At 37.5% G+C, this 25909-nt stretch overlaps 1 protein-coding gene across 5 annotated transcripts in view; it reads right to left on the reverse strand.

Annotated features, from left to right (window-relative positions):
- Positions 1 to 25909, reverse strand: part of KLHL32 (kelch like family member 32) — a 121658-nt gene that overhangs the window by 33262 nt on the left and 62487 nt on the right. For all 5 annotated transcript variants that reach the window (XR_009485867.1, XM_059842429.1, XM_059842427.1 and 2 more), the window contains one exon: positions 5668 to 5883. Coding sequence is in view for 4 of the 5 variants with exons in the window: in XM_059842429.1 (XP_059698412.1) it covers positions 5668 to 5883 (216 nt within the window). In the remaining variant the exon portion in view is untranslated. The remainder of the gene's footprint in view (positions 1 to 5667; positions 5884 to 25909) is intronic.

A 25909-nucleotide genomic window follows, 5' to 3' on the forward strand; every position in this document is an offset into this window, starting at 1 on the left:
TGACCCTCTGTATCCTGCATGAACCCTGGCCAGCCTGCAATTCCAGTGGACACCAACCTCCTTGCAGACCTTGGGCCACAGCTACCAGCTTGGCCTACCTATAATGGATGTCTTACCAATTCTGCACATTCCTTATAAAAATTAATCCCACCCAGTCTGGAGAGGTTGTGAGAAATACACCATTGTAGAAAGTCAATTCAGGTGAGACACTTGTGTTTACGAGGATTAGACTAAGGAAAAAGAAACCTGCAGCCTATCAGAGGTTATGTTTCCATACCAATTTTATTTGAGGGTAACTGTGTGATTTTGCTGCTCAGTGTGTCATGACACACAGAGCACAACCACCACAGACACAGCACACTGGATACTGGTATTCACAGGTGGCTCTCTGGCACTTTTATGTAGACTTTCATGAAAAGGGTACAAAAGAGGAGGTAAAAGCACAGCAAAACACACATGGGTAATTTGTTAATTTTCTCATTTAGCCTCACCTATTCACCTCAGCCTTGACATGCATCAAGCCCCTTTCACTCTCTTCTATGCCCTTCTTAATGAGAGGCTGACAGCCACATTTTAGAGAGGTAGTTTTCTGCTTAGGGTAAATACTCACTAGGAACAAGCATTAGAGTGGACATTATTTCACTTATTGCCCAAGAGGGCACTTAAGCTCATTTCTTGAATAGTGAAAGGCTAACATACTGCTTAAACACAACATTGATTACTGAGATGCATTCCTTCACATATATTTTATGTTGTTACTTGTTTGGCAGTAAAACCTAAGTTCACATTTAGCAAGGCACTTAGGCCACATTTCATTAAAATATATATATACCCCTGAGAAAAAATCAAGTACCGATATGAAGGAATGGCAAGCTTGTACCGGAACATGACAATCCACTTTAGAAACTGCTGTTCTGCACAGGCAAATGTGTGCATCATTGCAGAAGTATGGAAGATGTCTTTGGATCTGTCATCAGCACAGAACTGTTCCATTATAGCAGGCTGCCACAATGTGTACACCACAAAATTTCCTACAGCATTGAACTGTGGGATTTCTGCAGAAGAAAAATTTTGGTCCTTCACAAATGCCATCAGGAAATCTAAAACGGAGCTCAAGTGTAAGAAAAGGCTGTTGAAAATAGGGCACAGAAGAGGATCAACAGGAGTGTAATAAGAACACTGGATTTGTACACTTATTATTTTTATAAAAGATACGTTAAAAGCTCCTATTGACCTATTACACTGCAGTCTTCCTGTCCCTCATTTTTCTATTTATTCAAGCAAAACCACTTCTCCAATACAGAGACCAAACACTGCTTTTGCACTTCCACAGGGATAAAAGGAATAATTACTGTTACACTTTCACACATGGAACATATTACTTCATGAACACAAGTCCAGAAGTTACACACAAGGAATTTAACAGGGCTAGAATGTCTTAGGAATGCCTTGAAAAAGGCACAACACATTTGCATGCATCCTAGCTGAATAAACCACTCAAGCAGTTTTATCTACCAGCTTCTCCTAGATTGCTTGCTTATCAGTTGATTACCAAGTAACCAAGCTGCTTAGCAAAAGGGAAAAAAAAAAAGCCAAAGAAAGCCAAGGGAAAACTTCTAACCTTGCTTCTGAAGAAGTATTAACAAATACTAAAATTGACCTGCTTTTATTGTTAGCTGTTTAAAAACTGTATGTATCTTTTAACAACCTACTTAAACAGTAGCAGAGATGAAAGAAACTAATCTATACTGATCTCACTTAGGATTTTTTTCCAATATGATTTAAGAGTCCACCTTGGATCGAGTGCAGTATTTAATACAGACCCATTAAACCAATCTACTGCAGGAAGACAGAATAATACCGTAAATATTTCTCTCTCTAACCGTTAGGATGATATTTGAAATATGAATATTTAAGCCTCATGACACTGAAGTTTCTAATAACAAATACAAGGTATAATTATATCATAACTAAAGCTAACATTAGTTTTTTATTTGAATCTTTGGCTTGTTTTCTACTTGCTAAGGTTCCAAGAACGAGCCCTCTAAGCTGCATTTCTCTGGCAAACTTGTTCCACCTTACAGGGTTGGTTACTTTTTCAATTACCAAGGCAAAGAATTCACCTGCTGCCTTGAAGTACAGCCAATGAATCTTTCTTGTAATGGTCAATTATGAAAAGATTCACTTTTCATTTCATGATAAACTAGACATTTATGTCCCTGTCATGACTGCTTCCTGTGGAAAAAAAGAAGGGTGCTTCACAGGTTGTGATGAAAAAGAACTAACCAGAAAAAAAAAAAATTCCTCCACTTTTCCCATGATTCCTTCCTTTGTTTTCCTTACTTTTTTATTTAATCCTTTTTTCCATGTCACTGACTTAACTTTACACATTTTAATGTAGCTGACAAATCAAAAATTTCTTATATAAAAAAATACTTCATAATCTCACGCGCTAATAAAATGTAAAAGTCAACATGAAAACATATGTCAACTAATAATCATAATTACTGTCTTAGCTTACCTAAGAAAGACCTGATTGAAGAGGCTCATAAATTGATCCAATTTCACAGCCTACACAGGCTTTCTGGTGGAGTTTTTTGGTTTTATTTGTTTTAAGAAACACATCACTAAAATCCTTGTCTATTGTCTCCACTTAAAATAAGACACATCAAGCCAAAGAGTCTGAAAAATCAACAGGAATTTCTGTAGTAGTTGGCAGTAACCCACAGCCTAGCACACTGCCACTAATGCTACCATTCAACTTTCTCAGACTTGGCTTGTTCACAGTTATATTGCACCATACTCACTAGAACTAGCCAATTGGGAATTGGTAGCCTAGAAAAATCCAAAGTATGACAGGTAAGAGCTGCAATCACTTCATTTAAATAATATTCAAGCATCACTCCATATACACCTTTTGATGCATTAAAATAAGCACCTTAATCTTGACGTGCACTAGGATCATATCACCCAGTGGACATTGGGAATTCAAACTGGTGTAAAAAACTGTGCTCTGCAGCCAGTGGCACCCTTTCCAGAGGTTCTCTGAGGGAAGTTTTAATTTGTGCTTAGGGCTTCATGGCAGCCCTACTAGCAAAGGTGCCTTGGGGACATGCTGAATTCATATTGCTGTGACACACAGCCATGTGTATGTGCAGAGGCCATACTAGTCACAGGTAAGACAGACAATCAAATGGCAGCATCCCCCCATCAGTTTTTCTATTATCTGCCCCACTTTGTGCAAATTTCCTCCAGCTTCTCCAACACCTCCTGCTTTGCTGTTCTTCCTTAAGACATGGGATGGGGATTTGTCAAAGTCAATGAGCACTTTATTACAGTGAGAGTGCTCAGTAATGAACAATTCAGCAATTTAATGAGATTCTGTAGATCTGTCTCCAGCCTGTCCATCAAGTTTCACTTCTATAAAGCACCCTGACACTAATCCTCTGGCATACCCAATCTTCACCCTGGGCTGAATATTAGATTCTTCCATGGTATATTGCATTACCACTATAACCTTAGCAAAGATGATGAACTTAACTACACTTGAGGCAATATAGCTGGTCTGATTTGATTTTCTTCTATTGGGTTGACTATGAGGGAATTACTTATTTACTAAGATAAAGCAAGAAACCAGTTTCTTATTGCCTTCTGAATGCCCAAATTGGTAAATATTTATATGTGTCTTTTAATCCATTCTGGGAACCTGGAATATTTATAAATATATATTTATTCCTGATTTTACAAACTGAATTAAAAAGATGCACGCACATTTTGCCTGCAGCAGAAACCTAGTTTAAAAAAATTCTTCGGAACAGCAGTAGTAACCTTTAGAGAGGCTATTATGATAACACTTAAATGGACAGTGTGGAGTTTGTTGCCACTCAGAAAGCAGCATATTACCTATCTCTCCCCAGTATGACCCTGCAACAGAAACAGAGGCTTTGTCACATTTGCCTCATGAAGTGTTCATTGACTGGAGTGCACACAATTAAGAAAATTACTTCTGAGTCTGAGTCTTGCAGAACAGGACAGTTAGACGGGATTTAAAAATTCCCACTTCCCAAACATCATTATAGCAGGTTAAAGAGGCATATTACTGAGTGAGTATTGAGTTATACTTGAACGGCTTCCCAATGCTAGAAACTCCTCTGGCAGAAGCATACCCAAGCATGCAGCTAGGGCATTCCACTGGCTCTGCAGAGAAATTATGGTGAAACCCAATCAGCCATTTTTCCATGCTCCATGCATAAACTTGTACATCAAAACTTACTTCTGATAAAGGGAATATGGGCTAGGACTCTGAAATACTGTGCCTTAAAAACCTGAACCAAAGACAACTCATCATCATTTGTATTGTACTGCAGGTTCTGCTGTACAGGCATCCTCCAGGGACTAGGACAGGAAAAAGTCAAACTTCATTTTGGTATTTCCAGAAAATATCATCTTTGTAACATACTCCATAATCTAAAGCCTCAAACTTTTGGAAAAAAAATATGCCTGCTACGTAACTGAAGGGCTATGTTACATCTTCATACAGGTTAACCTGACATTTTTGGTTTTTTAAGAATTAATATTTTATACTGCATGATAGTATTCATCCACAGAACATGAAGCATCCCACTGATGAATACACACTTTACACTTTGAGAAACTGATGGCATCTAAATGTAGCTGTTTCCTTAAAATAATCCAAAAGATAAATAGATAAATAATAGGGTTTGAAAAAATAAATCAGTTTTCTGAATCACAGTCTTCTCTGTTGGACCAATATAAACCACTTCCTAAAAGAAATGCAGAGGTTTCTTTTCAGCAAGTTTCCTTCTACCTTGAAATACACTGAAATACTTTCTTCTCTAAAATATGACAGCAAAAAAGAAACAGAAAAACATCACTGTGTAATCAATATTAGAGATTTCCTTCCACTCCATAATGAATTTTTACAGACATATGATGGGAACATTTCCAAGGACAAATTTTGGTTTAGTTTTTGTGTTTCTCTTAATAGGCTATGTGTTTTTCTCACATTAGGTTTTCTCCCAGCCCATACACACTAAAGGTAACAACACAATGCTTTTATCTTGTTAATACTTCATGGCTAGCAACTTGGTCCTTTTCTAGATGCACCTTTTTATAAGGAAATTATCTCAGGCTTCTTGCCACAAACATTCCATCAAAGTTTCCACTCATCTTGGAGCAGCACTGCCTGTGTGATGATTCTCTCATTTGCTTCAGGCAAAGTCAGCTGTGGCGGCCCAAACAATTTCAATGACTATTTAAAAATTTGTCTGAAGTGCATGAGAGAGACTGCAGGAGCAGGTTTGCCACCAGACTCATGGCACTAGCCTCATCAGAGGCAATTATAATTGAGTTGCATGCATCAGCCATCTCTTCCTATCAAAGAAGATGAATCTGGAGGAAAATCTCTGGCTGTATTTAAGTAGCAGAAGTTAAACAGCATGACAAATTTCTCTTTCAAACGAAGTAATTGCATTAACACAACACAACATTTTTAGAATTTAGTTTAGAAATTTCCCTCAGTTGTTATTCACAGTTTTTGCTCAAGTGCTTATTCTCCCTCGAGATTGCTCCAGGGTTTCAAAACAACAGATTACTGCTACGGTTTATAGAGTGTCACACATTCTGGTTGTTCACCAATCTCCTTACCTGCCAGATTTGTTCTTCACTGAGTGAAGTGAGTCTATCGCTTTTAAAAACCTCTCGAAGAAGACAGTAGGGGAGTGCCAGAACTTCTTCAGGATGACTCTTCAATAGCTCAGAGAGATGTTTTACTAAGAAGCCAATGACGGCATTCTCCAACAAAGTGAGGTTGAAAAGATCTGCAAGCTTGTACAGGTCCAAGTAATTAAAACTATTTAATTCCTAGATGGATGAAGCAAATAAAATACAAGTCACAAAAATATCCCAAACGTGAAACAGAGAATATAAAAATACACAGATATCAGATAATGAAAAAAGGTTATTCTTTTGGAGCTGTGGAGAAGGAAGGCAATATAACTTGAAGTTAATTAACACAGCCTCATTCAAAATGTATATGTGTTACCATTGCATATGCAAATATATATGATAGTACTAATTTATATTGCAACTTCTAAGGTTATATATGCATAGCATCTGTAAGAAATATGGATTAGAACATAATATAATAAACGAGCAAGATTTACATTGTATGTCAAGAGCTCACAGGAGCTAACAAGTGGATTAAAAAATGCATTTTTTAACTACAACGGTTTGTTACAAAGCAATTGTTTGTTTATTATTTACTGTTTTGATTGAACTAGAGCACCTGTGTAGCACAACTTTTTGTTCTGTGAAACCTCACAAAATACAAGATGCTGAGCTACATTTTATTACGTATGAATTTTTCTTCATCGAACAAATGAACCTTTTTTTTTCTCTCCAACCACTGGCATCAAAATGTAGTGGATGTTGGCCTCCTACTCCTTCTCTCTCTCCTTCTAGCAGCTGAAAATGTGAGGAGACAAAAGCTACAGTGGCTCAAGGCAGAAACCTTTGCCCATTCTGCTAACAGATGACCAATATTTATGGGCTAATGTTTTCAGCTTGGCAATCCTCATAAATTAGTACCTAGACAACTAACTACTTCTGCTCTAGACCACACTGCTCCCTTCAGGGAACAGGCCAAGAATTCACCTCTTTTAGACAAAAGTACCCAGGGCACCTGGGAAATACTCATGTTTACCCATTTTCTCTGTTCTTGCTGCATGCTCACACCTCTCTTCCTCTCTCCTCCGCAATCCCAGCTCTCATCTTCCAATTTACCGCATTGCTCCCTATCAGCCGCCTTCCCCTTGACCAGCCCCATGTGTGAGAATGACAAGGAGCCTCGTCAGTCTCACTTTGCTGGTGAGTTAACACGGGGACTGGAGCAAGAAAGAGAAACAGACTAAATTAAGTCAATTTCACTTTCACTGCTCTGCTGGATGGAATGGCAGCACCAAATGAAACTGACAAGAAATCTTGTAAATGTCAAATGAGCTGCACGGCTGGCAGATAGAGCAGAGCAACAGGGAAGATGGAAAAGTGCGAAGAGGGGTTTTTTTGGAATGTTTTATGGACTACATCTTGAACGTGTGAATTGGGTGCCTGTCCCGATGGCTGTGGAGCTGTTTATGCATATGCAATGGAGAGTGGAGAAAGAATTTTTTAACCTGCTTAGAGGAGTCAGTACTGGAGGAAATGGAATCAAATTCCTGTGGAGGTTCCTGCTTGTTACATAATCTCCCAGTCTGAACAGTTCACCTTCCCTAGCAGAGTTGTACACAAAAGATAAATCCTACTCATTATCTACTTAGACTTCTGCATAAGAGTTTCCCATGGTTTTCCTGGAAGAACAAAGGTAAGTTCTTTACATTGTCAGAACAAGCACTAACAGCCATCATCCCAAAAGCCACAGCTATTCCAGTGTCAGCTCCTCCTCACACTAACACAGAGGAGGTAAGAATAAATCTGCAGTTGCAGAAAGAAAGATAAAAGAATGAATTTTACATGAAAAGTATCTGGTCTTTGTGCTTGCTTGGTGATTTAGTATCTTCAGATCACAGATGGCACCTCACAACCCCACTCCTGTGATGGCCATGCAATGGTGACAACTACACGCAGGAGCCTAATCCAAGCAAACATCACAGTATTTGACAAGCAACAACCACAGTTTATTGTCCCTGGTTCAGAAAACTATTTTTTCAAAGAACTCACTGATTGAAATAAATCCCAAACGTCAGAAAGAAATTTAGAAGAGCTCAGCGTGTATTTATTGAGCTCTTTTGTGGTCAATGGCCATGTCTAGGGACATAAATAAATAAATAAATAAATAATCAAGCACTGTGAGCTGAGGATCAACAGTCCCACTAAAACATGTGCCTGGTCAAACCCCACTAAGTGTTGGTTGAGAAAGAGAGGTGGCTTTTAGCAGACGTCAGAGGAGGAAAATACTGGAGATAACATAACAGAAGAATCCCTATGAGAGAGAGCCACTAATGAGACACACAAATGCAATCCACCCCTGAAAAATCTTCACATTTTCAGTGAAATCTGAAAGACACTGGTAAGCCTTCATTTTAGGTTTGGATATTTTTCATGAGCTCCAAACTCCCCTATCCTCTTAAATCAGCAGCAATCAAAGTTGTTTTCATGAAAGCTGTCTTACAGTTGAAGAGGCCAAATATACTTGTGGATGTATAAATAAAATCTCACCAGTTATTTATACTGCAAGTAGTAACTTATTTCAAATGCTCATTTATGTATGTGGGTTTTGGGTTTTTTTTTTGGGGGGGGAGGTTTACTTATTTTCACTGCTAAGCTTCAGATGACTTTTGATGCTTCCTAACATAATGTGTTAGTTACCTGCTGAACTTACAGTCTACTTGTTAATGAGTACTGAAAGTGTGTTTTGTTAAAATTGGCCTTTGCCTGGAATCAGTAATGTTCATTTCTGATTTTGTAAGGTTAGAGTTGATCTACAGGTTCGTATTTCACAGACAAAGAAGCAAATATTGCATTAGGTTTTACAAATGAAAATCGAGTTTATGCAGGTCTATACACAACTGCCTCAATTATGATCCTAGAGGGCAAAAATGTCACAACGAGATTGCTCAATGTACACCCTAGATCACATAACTTTGCTCTTATAAGCGGTAAAATTTTCAAAAACAGTCTAAAATGAATTATATAAATTAGTTGCAAGAAAAATGCACCTTATCGTCTAGCTTTAAAAAAGTCCCACAGGAAGGATCAAAGCAATCACTGTCAGCTCAGTCTGATTTGAATAAATTTTTCATGCTAAAACCTTAACTGAATTAAAAACTTTGGTAAGTGGTAAAGTAGATTACTAAATAGGAAATTCAGGTGTGTTAATGAGTATGAGTATTGGCACTCTCTGTTTTCCACAGATTTTATTATATTGCATTAACTGAGCAACCACAACATTTTGAAGTAGTGTGTGACTTCTTGTGGTACTTATTGCAGTACATGTTCTTTGAAAACAGGCATCACAACCCAGGCTTATGTAAATTTTTTAAACTTTTAACCCCTTTTTCATAAACTTTTATGTATATGCCACTTATCTTTTTTGAACTGAAGGATGAAATATGGACACAAGCAGAACTGTCACTAAGAGCTGAAGGTAGTGATCCTATCTTTTCTAATATGATGCTTGTTACACTGCTGAAACGCATTCAGGCTAAGAAAAGAAGTATAAAATTACAGGTACAACACTTAAAACTAAGTTTAAATAGTTCAGAAATCTCACAGTGAGCTCAAACCAATTTAGTAAATTGTCCAAATTATTTATCAGTGTCTACTTCTAAAATAAGAAACTACCTTGGATCCCATGCATTCTACTTAGTGTGCATTCCCCCACTGAAGCAAGGGAATCTATTATTCCACACTAAGGGTCTTCTGATTCAGTGGTATCAACCTTTAGATGCCAAACCAATTCAACAATGCGCTGACATTTAAAAGCCTCATAAAAGAAAATATTTTCTACAAACAAACATAATCTGAAAGATGACAATATTAAATATTCAAAATAAATGATGTGACAGTGTGAATATTTTGATACAGAGGTGTATTTCAATATAGAGATATGATAAATTGTCAAACAGGAAAAATAGATATAAACATTGTGTTTAAGTTGCTTCCAAAACCATCTTTATTTGTTCGTACCTTAAAGAATAATTGCCTTGCACAAGCCACAGAAAAGGATGTAACAGATTGATAAATTAGAGTTAATCATAACCAAGTACACAGCAGACTACAATATACCTCTATTCCTGTGCTCTCTATTATAAATAGCAGAAAAAGCACAAGGAGAACTAAGGGGAAAGAATGCATTTCTTTATGACCTTATTTGAAAGATAAACTCCTTGGGGAAATACAATTTATTCAGATTATCAAGACCCTGCTGTGCAAATCTACAGTCTGGGAGCACACTACGGAGATCAAACAATATTTACTTTATTCTGTTGGGTATAAAAGCTTTTAATGAATGCATAATTAAAACAGCAAAAGTATATACAGCTTTAGAATTCCACTGCCAAGCCGAGCCATTAATATCCAAAGTAGCGTAACCAGTTGTAACTCCACCTGCTTCCTAGATTACAATACTGTTATAAATCAAGGTATTAAATGACTAGCCCTGCTGCTATAGCAGGGAGGAGTTGCATGGTGACACCATTTCCCCCTTTTCTAAAAGGGCTTTAGCCTCTTTAAAGCAAAAAAAAACACCAACCCCAAGTGTGAGGTCTCTGAGAGAGGGACATAGCTATTCAAAATCCTTAAGCAGCACAGGTCTTGACCCTACATCCTCCAGGTTTCTGCCACATTAAATACTATCAACCAGCTGTACCATTCAGAAAAAATCCTTGAAAAAAATCATAGCAAAGATGGACCCTAAATAGATAAGGGATAGTAACAAAATGAAAAATTGTAATGACAAAAAAAGGGATCAACACAATTTTAGGATAAAAGAAAACCAGTTCTGCTGGGTCTAGCTTTTCTTTGTATATCAAAGGTTTTAGTTCTGCAAAACCTCACACATTTACTTGAGAACTAACAGATCAGGCACACACTCAACAGCACAGCAACAGACACAAACATTTCATAATAAGCATAAACACAAAAAGTATATTTTAGATCTTATTTGAAATTTGCCTCTGTTAAACACCAAAGTCATCCAGTCGTGGCACTAAAAGCGTTTTGCTGAAGCCTGGTCACAGTGGAACACCTGGCAGAATTTTTCAATGTACTAAACTGATTATGCTTATTATGAAATAAGTGCAGGCTGCAGACGTGTTTATAGACAAAGTAAAAGATGCCTTTAAGTGACTTGTTTTATACAATTAATTTTTCTGATAGATCACTGCCTTCTCACCACTTCCTGTGATTCTTGCTTTTGTTTTCTCCTTTAAGCATGAAAAGTAAATTTGCATCCTTGCTGCTGTTTCAAAGTAGGTTTAGAGCTAAGTAAAAGACCAATAATATCGAAACATTTCAGACATATTATTTTTCCTTTACCCTATGAGAATTCATTTCCCTTCTCACTTATTGTTTCTCTATATCTGCTCAGTTTTCAGGTTTAATCCTGCTGGCTGGTGCTAGTGAGAATCCTCTTTGAAGGCACAGAAGAGGCCTGTGAGCTTCACAAGCACAGAGGAAAGACATGACATTCTCAGATTGCTCATGTGATGACACAAATGTGTGGTATTTAAAAAAAGAAAGTCAAGCATGCCATATGTAAAACTTAAAAAAGAAAACATTTTCTAGAAACTCAGATTGATCTACATTATTAAATAGTACAAATATCTTCAACTGCTAATCCAATTAAATATTTTAGGTGACCCTGATTATATATAACTTTTATATCCTGCATACATAATTATGTGTATTATGGAAAGAAATAAAATAATTGAATATTAAGACTAGACAGTTAAATTTTCATAGTACCGGTGGAAGAACTACAGGTAAGGTTCTGCAGAGGTTTCAATAGCTGCTTTCCCTTGGTTAACAGATGCTGCTATAAGAATTTTTTAAATTATTTTAAGTGTTCCTGGCATAGGAACCCCCTAAATGAAAAGTTTCACATCTTACCAGCTACTCCTGGCAATATAACTGTAGCAATATATTGTATTTAGCAAATAAAAGTGCAGGGATGAAGGAACACTGAGATCTCCTAACCCTTCACCTGGCACTTTTCTATCATTTCACACAGTAGAAACACAAAGCAAGGATTTGACGAGATTTATCAACATTTACCATTTCTGCCAATTATGGGAGCTTGCGTTTTCTTCAAAAATGTTATGAGGGATAACATTTCTCATGCACATTCATATATCCTTTACTCCAACAGAAATCACAGAATATAGTCTCTACAGATGATTTATCATTTTACATTTTCCCTAGCTCCTTGGAATTACTACAGTGTGAGAGGAAAGCTGAAAACTAATTGGCTAATGCATCAACAAGCAGTAATTTTTTATGGTAAGTGTTCTCAAGAAAAAAAAAAAAGGATTGTATGATATTATTACTTCCTTTTTTTTTATTTTTTGGTTACAGGCTCCTATTTAAGGTCACGTGAATACAGAAGTGGGAGTCTATTCCTCTACTATGCCACAAACTCATCAAAACATCTTCAGCATAAATTAAGTAAGATCCATCTTGTTCCCAACTAGTATTACAAGAAGCCTCAGCTGATTTTGAGACTCCATCTCTTATTTTCATTTAATTTACTCAAACAGTTTATATATATTTGTTTCTGTGCCAAAATTATCTTTTAGATTTAACAGCACAGTATTTCTCTCTCTGCTCCCTCCCTCAATATTTACTACCTTGATATAGTTACAGAAAACAATGATATTCCTCCTCAGCCCTCATTTTACTAGACTAAATAAGAAAAGGTCTTCTAATCTCCTCAAGTACAGTAGGCCTTCCTGATCATCTTAGCTGACCTTTTCTACACCTCTCACAGTTTTGATTTCACTTATTCTTCTGCATGGACAAACTCTTCCCAGTACTCCTGACTTTTCAGCAGTACCTTGTAAAGTAGCATCAATACTTCCTTAGCTTTATAAATTAACTTGTATGAAAGTCCAGCTGCCTTTTTCTTGATGCCATCACATTAGTAGCTCTTAGTCATCGCATGATTTAATACATGAAAAGTCTCTGTGAACTTGGTCCTCAAGTGAGACACAGAAACAGCCACTCAGGCAGGCAAGACAGAACTCATGCAACATATTACAAATGGAAATTAGGATGCAATAGACTCTACTGAGGATGCTCAGAAACTATTTTCCAATCACTTCTTTAATTGCATTCTGTCTTTGAGTAACAGATCTTGTTACTGTCCTGTTCCATACCAGTTACTGGGGGGGGGGGAGGAATTATTTCAATGATTTTTAAAGACTTGTTTCAAATTGTATCTGGAAGAATGGGCTGAGGCCAACAGTGTGAGGTTCAAAAAGGCCAAGTCCTGCACTTTGGCCACATCAACCTCATGCAGCACTACAGGCTGGGGGCTGCAAAACTGTGCAGTGGGAAAGGACCTGGAGGTGCTGGTCAACAGCAGCTGAACATGAGCCAGCGTGTGCCCAGCTGGCCAAGAAGGTCAATGGCATCCTGGCCTGGATAAAGAATAGTATGATTCTATTATAAAGTATGATAAAGAAGAGTGTGACCAGCAGGCTGGGGCAATGGTTGTCCCTCTGTACTCAGCACAGGTGAGGACACAGCTCGAGTGGTGTGACCAGTTCTGGGCCCCTCACTCCAAGAAAGACCTGAGGGACTGGAGAGAGTCCAGAGAGGGGCAACAGAGCTGATGAAGGGTGTAGAGAGTGACTGATAGGAAGAGTGGTTGAGAGAGCTGGGGGTGTTTAGCCTGGAGAAAAGGAGGTTTGGGGGTGACTTGATCATTTTCTACAGCTGAAAGGAGGATGTAGCCAGGTGGGGGTTGGTCTCTCCTCCCAGTGACAGGAGAAGAGGAAATTTCCTCAAGCTGCAGCAGGAGAGGTTCAGGTTGGATACCTGGAAGAATTTTTTCATTGAAAGGGTGGCTAAGCCTTGGAACAGACTGCCCAGAGAAGTGGTGGAATCACCTTCTCTGGAAGTTTTCAAGGAACAGCTGGACATGGCACTTACTGCCATGGTTATATGACATGGTGGTGTTTCGTCAAAGATCAGACTCGATCTTGGAGGTATTTTCCAACCTTAATGATTTTATGATTCTATTCTGTGAAAGGTAGGTAAGCAAATCCTCCTTAATATATTGAAAACCAAAGTAAGTCTTAAATCAGTATTAAGTATGAAAACTTCTAGACATTGAAAGTAGAAAAAGAAAAATTATTTCTAATTCAGAGTACATTAAAGTGCAATTTTTATTCTTAATTCATATCTCCATTACCAGCACGGAGGACAGAGGGAGACGGAAAAAAATTTCAAATCAACATTCCTGATATATCTGTTAATAGAGGTATTAGTGTACCTGAAAGTTTCCCTTTCCAAAGCCTTTTTAAAAATAACTTGCTATTTTGCCAACATTTAATAAGTCAGGCTGAAGTTTTCCAGGTTCAAGATGAATCACTTGAAACCTCTTGAAAACGTCCCTAAAAGCATATTATACATTATTAAGAATGAGCCTGACAGGAAAAGACCATTGCTCTTCCATATTAAAAATATTCAGAATGGAAATAGATCATAGGAGTTGCCATCCCTGTGAACAACTTCCACTGACACCCCTCATTAAGCTTCTAGAAAAATAATTTGGCTATGCTCAGCTACACCTTGTTTGAACTTTTCAGCCCAAAATCTCATGACATTTTAGCTGCACTGCCCATAATCTATTCCACAGCTAAGCAAGATTATGTCTGCATCATTGTGCACTGTGAGCCTAACCATAATAACAAAACCCAAATGCCAAAAGTCTGTTTTTATTGTGATGCTTGGGATCCACTTTGGAGACCCAGCAGATCAGAAAAAGACACTCACTTTCAGATGCAGAAGCATGAAAAAAACCCAGACCAAAGAACATGAGAGCAGATCCAGACCCCAGGGATTACAAGAGGCAAACTATACTGGAATATAGCAGGAGATTTAGAACTGCAATTCAAAGAAGACATGGCTTCTCCAGGAGGCTGAGGGACTGTTCCTCCAGCTACTCTGCATATCTGTAAGTGAAAAGTGATGAAGACTGATAAAAAGCATCATCATCACTAACTAAAAAAAGGAAGGCAACATTCATGACTGAAGACATTACACTAAATAACAGGGAGCATATTTAAAATTATCCATATACTAATGTTAACTCTCCAGGTATAAATAAGAATAAGGATGTTTATGTGCAAAGAATATATAATATGATTCAAACAATGCTTTCATAATGCTTTTATGGCATTTTATTTCTGGAATATTTCATTGATATATCCATGTCCTCTGTATTAAGCCCAGCAAGGAGCCACTTTTCTTAAAAACATGTTTCAGGAAACAGCCTGTCACCAAATGCTTAAGGATTACAAAGCCAACAGACACACCTATTAAGAATTGAGAATTGGAAAAGGGTAGCTGTAGTGAGCTGAAACAAGTCTTTAAAAATACGTGGAATAACCTGTTATTCCCCGTATTTTAGGCAATTTGTTTAATTCTCTGATGTTGTTAGCTGTTGGTCATCTAACAACATCAGAGAATTAAACAAATTGCCTAAAATATGTGGAATAACAGGTTATTTAACACAGATCAATTCAAGAAATGTTTGCAAAAGAACCCAAAGCAACAAAACTTCCTTAGAATTTTAAGGCAGTATTTGATACTCCATCTGCTGAAACACTGAATCCAGTGCAGGATAACTCAATAATGAGTATAACTTTGTCAGACAAAAGTCCTCAAGGAATCCATTTTGATCCAATACTGTTAACAGCATAATTGAAGTGGAGAATGATAAGTTTGGTCTGCAGAGTCTGCAGAAGACTATGCAAGGACAGCGTGAGTATTGTCAGTCTATCTGGGAACCAGTAACATAATATAAAAATTATACCAGGCTCCATTTGGAACAACACTGACAAACCATCAGGAGGCACTAAGAAGCAGTCTAATAAATAGTTGTCAGAACAGTGCTGTGGAAAAAAGCTCACGTCATAAAATGCACACCCAGTGCTGCACACTAAAAGAAACAAGTCCTCTTGCTGATTCAATACTACATTTTAAATCTAATCTTCAATTATTGGTCCTAGTTCTGAAGTCCAAACTTTAAGGATACTTAAAACCTACAGGTTGAAAAACCAACCTTGCAAGATTTCAGGTGCTCAACTTTTTTAAAGAGAGACTCCTGGGGGATTTAATCTTGAGCAAAGATATTTATAACATGGAGAGAATATATGAAAGGAAAAATAGCTCTAACTAAATTTTCAGAAAATAGTTTCTGGTGCATGAATGTAGGATCAGAGCTGCCCTGGACAAGGAACTAGAAAGTACAGGACTGTTTGCATTGGCTTCATGGGATTATGTATATTTTGCAGCTCTGCATTTAAAAAAAAAAAAAAAAAGACTGCAATAAAACTAGGTTTTTTTGACAACTGTCTGTACAGGTAAAGAAGGAAATATTTGTGCAATTGGACTGCTGGGTTTATAATGGTTTCTCATTCCTCTCAAAAGCATGAGACTTGTTGCAGCTGCAGGAAGATATGAGAGTACTCAGCAGTTAAAAGAACCTGACTGTAAGTATGTGAATGATAAAAAGGCAACATTTCCATTTTATTTGGAAAACAGTTATTTGTTCAGGTATCTCTGTGCTGCTGCAATATCTGACCTCAGCTCAAAAATCACTAAGAATTTTATTTTTGTTGCTCATAGCACTAAACCAAGGCAAATTCTCATTTTACAGAGGAAAAAAGGAGAAGCAGAAGAATAATTTGAAAAGATTTCCCATGATGCAGAATATACAAAGAAGTGAACCTCAAATGCCTGGAACCCACTCCAGTGCTCTAGTAGCTAGATAATTCCTGCCTTCACCAACTTTAACAGAATTTTAACTTACATATTCAATACATTAGCAAAATGTCTTGTGTATTGTATAGGCATTAGACCCCAGCAAAAAAACCCAACTCTCTACAACTCTCTTTCCCCATATTTATGCACTGAAAAGAATATCCCTTTTTCCCACAACCAGGAGCTGTGTTATTAGTAGGTTTACAATGTATTAATCAGAACAGATTTCAGGAGATATACAACATTAGAAGGGATAGTGGTGGGCCAGAAACAGACAGAAAATTAAAAGAATAAGAAAAATCTAGATGAACCACTGAATTTTAAAAAACAATCTGGGCATGTGAAGATCAAGAGGAGTGTGCTTGTCATGCACAGAATCACAGCATGAACTAGGTTGGAAAAGACCTTTGAGGTCATCAAGCCCAACCTGTGAACACCACTCTGTCAACTAGATCAAGGCACTAAGTGCCACATCCAGTCTTTTTTAAACACTTCCAGGGACAGGGACTCCACCATCACCCTGGCAGCACATTCCAACAGCAAATCTCTCTTCCTATGAAGCACTGTTTCCTAATGTCCTGTCTAAACTTCCTCTGGCAAAATTAAGACTGTGTCCTCTTGTCCTGTTGCTGGTTGAGCAGAGATGGACCCCCAGCAGGCTACAAGGTCCTTTCAGGTAGCTCTAGAGTGTGATAAGGTCTCCCCTGAGTCTCCAGGCCAAGCACATTTTAAGCATTATTGCCTAGGGATTTACCCATCATTCTTTTAGTCAGAAATTATTGTAAGTCTGGCTTTCAAAAGTAGAAAACCTGGAAAGGGTGAAGGCCAAATGTAAAAAATGGGCCTTAACTCAACATTCAGTTTGATTTCCTCCATCTGACCTTCAGTAGTGCTAAACAAGTCACAAGTCCTCCCAAAACTAACATATGTGAGGGTGCCAAGCACCAGCAGGAATGCATGAGCCTTCAAAGAGATGACACCTCTGGTCCATTTGTTTCTAGCAGTTCTCACCAAGAATAAAAAATAATTAAATCCCTCACTTCCAAATCCCAAACAGCTTACAGTCAGAATCTCCTGTTTAGCATAATGCCTTTTTTTTCCCCAGAGAAGAGAAGAACATTTAATCAATGGACCATACATTTAACACAACCAAATGACAAAATTCTCCCACTTCAAGGTTTCACCTTAAATACACCACCTTTATAAGCTGAACAACTCATTGTAGGCTCAGTTTTTAAGTGTTCACAACTGCAGATATGTCCAGGACTTCAATCCTGTAGAGTTTGAAAGGCACCTCTCCAGCATTTCCCTTTAAACAGAATAGAATCAAGCGAAGCAATGCTCTGTGAAGAAGGACCTGGCAGTCCTGGTGGACTGTAAGCTGTCCAAGAGCCAGCAGTGTGTCCCAGTGACCAAAAAGGCCAACGGTGTCCTGGGGTACTTTAGAAAGACCATTACAGGTCAAGGGAGGTGATCCTGCCCCTCTATTCTGCCCTGGTGGAGCCACATCTGGAGAGCTGTGTCCAACCTTGGGCTCCACAGAGAGACGTGGAACTCCCGGAGCGGGTCCAGCAAAGGGCTACCAAGATTTTTAAGGGACTGAAGCATCTCTGTTATGAGGAAAGGCTGAGGGAACGGGGCCTGTTCAGCCTCAAGAAGAGATGATTGAGAGAGGACTTCAACAATATATCTGAAGGGATAGTGCCAAGAGAATGGAGCCAGGCTCTTCCTCATGGTGCCAATCCATAGGACAAGAGGCAAAAGACACAAACTGATACACAGGAAGTTCCACCTGAACATGAGGAAAAATTTCTGTACTGTGCAGGTGACTGAGCACCAGAACAGGTTGCTCAGAAAGGTTGTGGAGTCTCCATCACTGGAAATATTTGAGAACTGTCTGCACACAATCCTGTGCCCTGTGCTGCAGGATGACCCAGCATGAGCAGGAAGGTTGGATCAGACAACCCAACACGTTACCTTCCAACCTAATCCATTCAGTAACACTCTTTCACAGAACCTTGGAAGGGCATTTAAAAATGAGACATAGCTGAGTTGCTTCAAAAAGAATGTACTTCTGCAGAAAAGTCACTGCTTTAAAAAAAAATTAACTACAGCTTATCAAAGAAGTTTTTAGCCAATGATTGTTCCATGCAATGTTATAAAAGTTGGTCCTTTTCAAATAAAAATTTCAATGAGAAATGTTGCTAAAACATTCAAATTCCAAAGATTTCAACCACACTTATAAGCAAAACCCTACCAACAGCTTATAAAAGGTTACAAATGCCTAATACTCTTTGTTTTCCTTTCACCTCAAAATATTCACACATTGATCATTTTTGCTACTTGCTTTGCTCCTTTTCAAGAAATTTTTTAACCTGTTCAAATTTTGGTCCAGGGCTGAATGGTGCTATGTGAGTCCAGAATCTGATTAGGAATACATGGAAGTTAAGACTCACAATAGTACCTAGGAAAGTCAAATAATTTCAAGTGCTTGGTTACAGTAAACTTTCAATAGCAGATTTGGGGGTCCTGGACATCATCATCGCATACGTGCACGTCCTACATACTTCAGTTCCTCATGAAGATGGTAATGCTGCAAATATGAGTAAAAATACTGAGAGGCAGGCAAATCCAAATTCAAACACATATAAACACTGATTTGGGGCATGGTGTATGACAGTAGGCCTGTCCCCCTGGTGTTTTTCATGTCCACAACATGCCACCTCAAGTCAGTTGGATTTCCAATCCTAGTGACCTCTGGCAACTGAACATACCTGAGGTTACTACAATACTTTCCCATGATAATCAGATGTGCTGAGGTGCTATGGCAACTCAAGGCCCTTTACTTACATAATTAGAATAGACAGTGCTTCCAATCAACAAAGAGAAAACATTCCACAAGGAAGACGGACGAAAGAATTAACAAGGAGAAAGAATTCTATGGGTTACCAGTTCAGTTCCTACTGAACTGTAAAAAAAAGTCCTGGTTTAAGATCTAATGCTGCTTATACAGCTAGACACACTTTGTGACAGAAATCACAAATTCCATAAAACTGTTTAAACAGCTGGGAAATTTAGCAAAAATTTCCTCCAAATTAATAAACAGATTCTTTGAATATATTACACAAGAAAACAGGTGAATGAAGTTACAGGCATTTCTCATGGTTTTCATGTTTGAAATAACACACTCACAGGACATTATTGATGCTTAATAAAGTTGATGCCACTAATCTTTAAGTATGGATCTTTAATTTTTAGAATTAGTGAGAAGAATGAAGACAATTTATAACTTCTAAAGCTCTGATCACATACTAGCTGAAGATTCAGTAAGTCATTATAGCATGTATACATTTATATTCATTCTGGTTTCAAGGCCTGTTCAATACCTTTGACAGGAAGGGTGTCTTTATTCCAAATGGAGTTAGTCTGCATCACTAATCTAATGTAAAATACAAATTCTACTCATGCAGTTGTGCAAACAAAATACCATAAATGATGGAATGTGCTTAAATGCTGTTTCATTTACTGCTGCTACAAGATCTACTGGAAAACATCAACAGCCTTATATGGAACTTGTTTCTTTCTTTGTGGTCCCCTATAAACACAAATGGTTTAACAGTATTTAACCGTAATTAAAAAGAGATGATAATCTGGAATACTTCCATTTCTAAAGCTCACTCATACATAATGTGGGCTTAGGTTATTTTCCTTACAAATCTTTCTTCTTAACTAGCACAATCAGTTGAGTATGTTGTAAGCAGTTCAGGTAGATGGATCACCCAGTAACAATTAAGCCATCAGAAAAACATAAAAAATGGTGGGGCAGGGTATCAACTGCTAAATACATAGTAAAATACAAGTCCAGTATATATCCATAGTATAATACAGATTTTTTATGCCTTTAATGAGAGATAGTCTACAAAAAAGACTAAAATGCAAATACTGCATAACTGGAGAATGTATCAACTTGGATCTTCGTTATTTCAGTCCTTCTTCACCATTAAAAAAACAAGATTTTGAAAGTCTCTTCTATTAAACTGACTGAAAAATTAAATTAAATTGACAAGGTCTTTTTGACATCTTTTAAAGACAGAGCAGATTGAATCATTCACTATTTTCCTTAGCCTAATGTTTCAGGTGCTAAGTTGCCTCCTAAAATTCCATCTAATAAATTTTCTCATTCATTTTCTTAAGAAAGGTTTTGCTATTGCATTTAGAATTTGAAAGTGACTCCAATGAAAATAATAAGAGTGTATCTAAAAACAGCGTAGAGAAGATGTAAAAGATATTTACTTCATAATGAAGAATGAAAAATGTCAGTTCTATTTTGGGTAAGGTAGTATAGAGGAAAGAAAAGATGAACAATTAGCTCTCTACCACAGTGATATTTCTGAGATAAAATCAGATTGTAACTCACTTCAAGCCCAGTGTTCTCTTCAGGTTCACAGGTTACAAATGATTTATAGTCACCATTTCATACTTAGCATTCTGGCTTTTCCCATATTCTAAATACTTTATAATCAAGGGATTTTCTTGTTTCAGAGATCCCTTCAATAAAATGGCTTAATACAACTCAAAGTGCTTTAGATGAAAACAAATTTAAGTAAAATTTTTCTCTGTTTCTTTCCAGGAGGTAAAACATCCCTCTCCATGTCTGGTGCCTATATTCCTCCTCTTTCACATTAGAGCCGTAAGTCTCCTCTTTCAGGTCACGTCTTCCACATAAAAGTGCTAAACTAATGCCGCTTAATGACAAATTAATGTCCATGAATAAAAAATACACCTCTAATAGCATAGAGTAATTTGCCATTACAATATCATCATTGGACATGCCCCTGGTTTAATACGATGTATTTAATTCATAACTTAATGAGTGATATATAAAAAGAGAGAGATGAACCCTGCAATTACATTTATGTGAGTCTGTCACCTTATTTGTAAAACCTTAGAGTCATTTACATTCAAATTAGAACAAATGAGTGATTTCACAAAGTGCAGTGATAAATGACCATTGCTGCACAAGACAGAACTGTATTTCCTGTGAAAACATTAACAGTTTCCTATTATTTGTTAAAAATTACAATGCATATTGCCCAGTGTTGTGTGAATAATGACTTTTTTACTGATTAGGTCAGAAGACTAATACGGAGTAAAAATAAATAATTTTTCTTTTCATTTTTTCTGATTTTAGCTTGAATTTCTCTGCTGAAACTGTTATGGACTCACACTGCCACCTGCTGCCCAGGCCCGGGTAGAAAGGGCCCCGACTGCCTCATTTCAAGTCCAGTTCAGCCATTCTGGGTGTCATTTCTTACAATAAAGAAAATTTTCCTCCAGACCTCTAAGTGGACATGTCTCTGAGAACACAAGCAGATGAAGATAGCTGCACCACTCAGTTACAAATACTTCCATTTTGGAAGTGCATCCAAACTGCCTCAACTTGTAAGGAGAACTTAAAGTGAAATACACAGGGGACAGGGAGGGACAGGGAGAATATAAAACATTAGTATCGATCAGATGGCAATAAAACCAAAGAAGAATTTTGTACACTAAGCACTCTGGCATTCATCAGGCCCTGTTTACAGCTTTATAAATATACTGGAAAGATTCCAGAAGCAGAAATCTTTCAGGGAATGATGGACAGAAAGGTCATCTAAAGAGTCTACGCTGGCTAGAATGACCACATGAGAAGGGCAGGGAGGGAAACTGTGAAGCAATACAGTTTCCCTGCTCCCATTTCAAACACACACCAAAGCTGCTCTCCCTTCCTGACACAATCTGCAAAGAGATGGCAGATATAGCACTAACTGTCTCCTCCCAACTTGTGACCTCTCCTGTAACTTTGCTGCAGAGGACTGGCAATGTGTATCCATACAACTACCTAGACAGCTTGGGAGCTTTGATCTCGCCAGCAACAGCTAACCTAGATGTTGCAGCATCATTTTTTTACACATCCATCATCAGTTTCAATTCACACTGCAGATAAATAGCAGCGAGTGGATGACAGTAAGGATGGGATTCCAAGTGACTGGGTATTGTCACTTTGGTATATTTTCACTTTCCTCACTGATACCAACTGAAAAATGGAAAAAAACACCATCTTGTTTTTCCTGAGTCCCATTCTAAGTTGGAATCTTCACTAGTGCAACCACATTTCATATATATAGATTATTATCTCTGTAATGTATCAGTATATTAAAGAGATAACAGAAAAAAATTCCCCAAGTTATTTTGAGTTTTGTCCAAGAACTGTTCTAATGACTATCAATAGCTCAATGACAACAGCTGACAAAACTCGCTCCTTCAAAAAATAGCAGGCTAGCACAGCAACAACTGGTTGTGTAACACTTATAAACAGGAAAATGTAAGACATTATTTTTGTCTACTTTGTATTCTTAGCATGGGAAGGTTACTTCACCACAGGATAAAGTTGGTAGACTTAAGCTTGCTGGTGGTGACTAATTCTGGGGGATTGAGGGGAGTGTGCAGAGTGTGCATGCATGTACTTCGATTAAAAAACTCAGCGTTAGTTAAAAAAAGCAAGCCTTGGTTGCTAGATGACCTTTAGATTTTCTTTCCAGCAGTTTAATTTGCTCTATATGAAAAACCCAGGAGCTAAAATCCCAACTGATCTGGGGCTTCTAGCAATACAAAGGTGATGCTCTCAATCTCTGGTGTAGGAATTAATTCATCTCTGAAGGAGTTTATCTTAGTGAAAGTTGGGATTGTCATTGGCACCATTCCAAATGGAGAAGTTGGGTTTAAGAAAAATAAATAGCATTGAAGCTCTGGCTTACCCACATACATAAACCATGCACGCTCCTTTTAATCCACACACAATTCATTTGCAGCCTCTTCCGTTTAAAATCAGTAACATATTTCAATCTACAACACATTCAGATAGTTTAAAATTACAATAAGAAAATATTTAGATCATTAGGAATTTGTAAAAAAAGAAAAAAAAAAATTGTTTTTTAAGCCTAAATTGACCATTAGAGTAGAAGGTTAAAAATCAAATGCCCCTACCTAAGACAATTTGCCTGCTTCAATTATTACCATGAATTATTCCAGAAGGATTTGTCAGTTGATTAACCTTATGTTTGCATCCCAGGTCTGATCCTCCTTACTGTCTGCTTTTACATACAGGAATCCAGAGCAGGACAGAGGCAGTTGCAAGAAAACTCCAGCTGACTGCTCCACGGTGCTGTGCCCAGGCTTATTTTAGTCACTCCCCTAAAATGTTCTTTTCTTTTTATCTTAAATTAGCTGTCTTCAAAGATGGCATGACTGACATCAGCAGCAAGCAAGCAGAGTTCCATTTAATGTAATGAAGCTTCTAAAAAGTAATCTGGTACATTTACCACTTAGCAGGGAACCTAATGCACTTAACACTAATAGGAGAATTGGCATCAAAGCTTCAAGTTCACTTGACACAAGAAACATTTAGGATCCCAAGAAGAATTTTTACAAGTCAGAATAACTTCAGTGGCATTCAGGATCATCACTGCTCATGTCTACTATACCTGCTCCTCCTAGAACTATGAGAATAAGAAATAATTTCCAGAATTAAGTACAAGGACAGTCACTTTAAATAAGTCTGTACTGAAACTATGCCACTGTCCAACCAATATACATAACATAAATTATATTCCCGACTCTGTCCAGTGTGTAAACTTAATTTGTTCTTCTCAAAAGGTGCCTAATCTGGCAGCAGAAAATTAATCTAAATGCAATCTAACAGTCATGCCATATCCTGCCTCTCAGAAATGAGTCTAAGCTTTGCTTGGAACTGCTCTGCAACTTCTAAACTCCTCACCCACAATTATCATACCTTGACTGCAATTCAGAATGTACCTAGAACTCCACTGAAAAAAAAAAATTGTACTTCAGAATATACATAAAAATCACTAAGCTTTGAGATTTCAATTATGGGCAGTTCAATATCCCAGATCCCTGAATACCAGTGGAAATCAACCTCTGCTTTAAAAACCAATTACTACCCACACAATACTGAGCTGTTGTTGATCAGTAGAAGGAAATTCCATTAAAAACTTATATTCTCAATAGCATTCCCTCCTTATCAAGACTCTTTGATTGTTGAAATAATTTGCAGTTTGTGGCTCTCTGGTACTGAATACACAAACAGTTGAGGAAAAAGACAAAATTTCTTAGATCTACAACCAGTTATGTAACTCAGACATACTCATGAAACAAACATTTTTATGTTCTGAATAAATGTTTTAACACATTTATTCTCTTGCATAAGAATAAAGTTGTCATGTATCCTTCAGAGAAACATTCACAAGCTTTAAAGTGCAAAATAGGTCATCACAAACACATTACCTAATACCATGTTCCCTACATTCCATTTAAAAAGTCCCTTTTCAGATGGCCACCACATTTAATGCCTTTAACTACTTATCTCTTGCTTTTTTCCTATATCACGTGACAAATATGGCCCACTTTTAAAAGGCAAAGGAGATACTCAGACAACCCATTGCTGCTACATTTCAAAGTTTGCCTATTGGCTGCAGCTCTCTGCATTAGCCTCCTTTAAAAAACCTCAGCCAAAACTGACAACCAGCCTGAGCTGGAGGAGGAACTTGGGAAACAAGAACCTAAGAGAATTGGATGTGCAGGCTGCAAGCAAATGCTGTGTGAGTGATCACAGACCTTAGTGCCACTGCACAAAGTTCAAGTCCTTAGCTCTCCCACACCTCTGTAGCAGTGAAGAAAAGCTGATTGCCTTACCGTTTGTTCAGCCCGAGACAGATGTGTGCTCTTACAAGCCTTGTTTCAATGTTTAATGTACCTGAGAATTATGTAGATGACATGAGAGATTCATGAATATGTATGTATCTCAAATAAAATACATCAGCATGCTTCAAAAGAGTCCCCTTCTACAAATGAAGCTAGAAACAAAACCCCAAACAGCAGAGGTTGAGGAATAATCAAAATTCGAGGTATGACAATGCTGATATGGAGGGAGAAGTCTGCACTACACAAAGCTGGAATTAAGACCAAAAGTTAAGGAATACTTGGGCAATTCTGTTGTTTGCAAATAAAGAAAATATGATTTACCACAGTTTTAAAATGAAAACTAGTAAATTATCAAACTAAAATGAGCATGAGTTTTCAAATGAAAATATAGAATACAGAACATTTGATAATGAGAAATTTATAGATGATAAAATGCATTTAATAAACTAGCAGTGTTGTCAGAAACCTCCATTGCATTGCCTAACTGAGGGTAGGGAGAAAATGTTCCTCTCCTTTTTCCTGTCTTTCCTTTGATTTAGAACTCTTATAAAAAATTGCCATAAATGCAATTTAGACAAATTTTAAAGAAATTTTTTTTGAAATTCATTAAAAAATTAAAGTCCTCTAAGCAGTTTAGTCT

The sequence above is a fragment of the Haemorhous mexicanus genome, chromosome 3 (genome assembly GCF_027477595.1).
Source record: "Haemorhous mexicanus isolate bHaeMex1 chromosome 3, bHaeMex1.pri, whole genome shotgun sequence".
NCBI classification, from domain to species: domain Eukaryota; kingdom Metazoa; phylum Chordata; class Aves; order Passeriformes; family Fringillidae; genus Haemorhous; species Haemorhous mexicanus.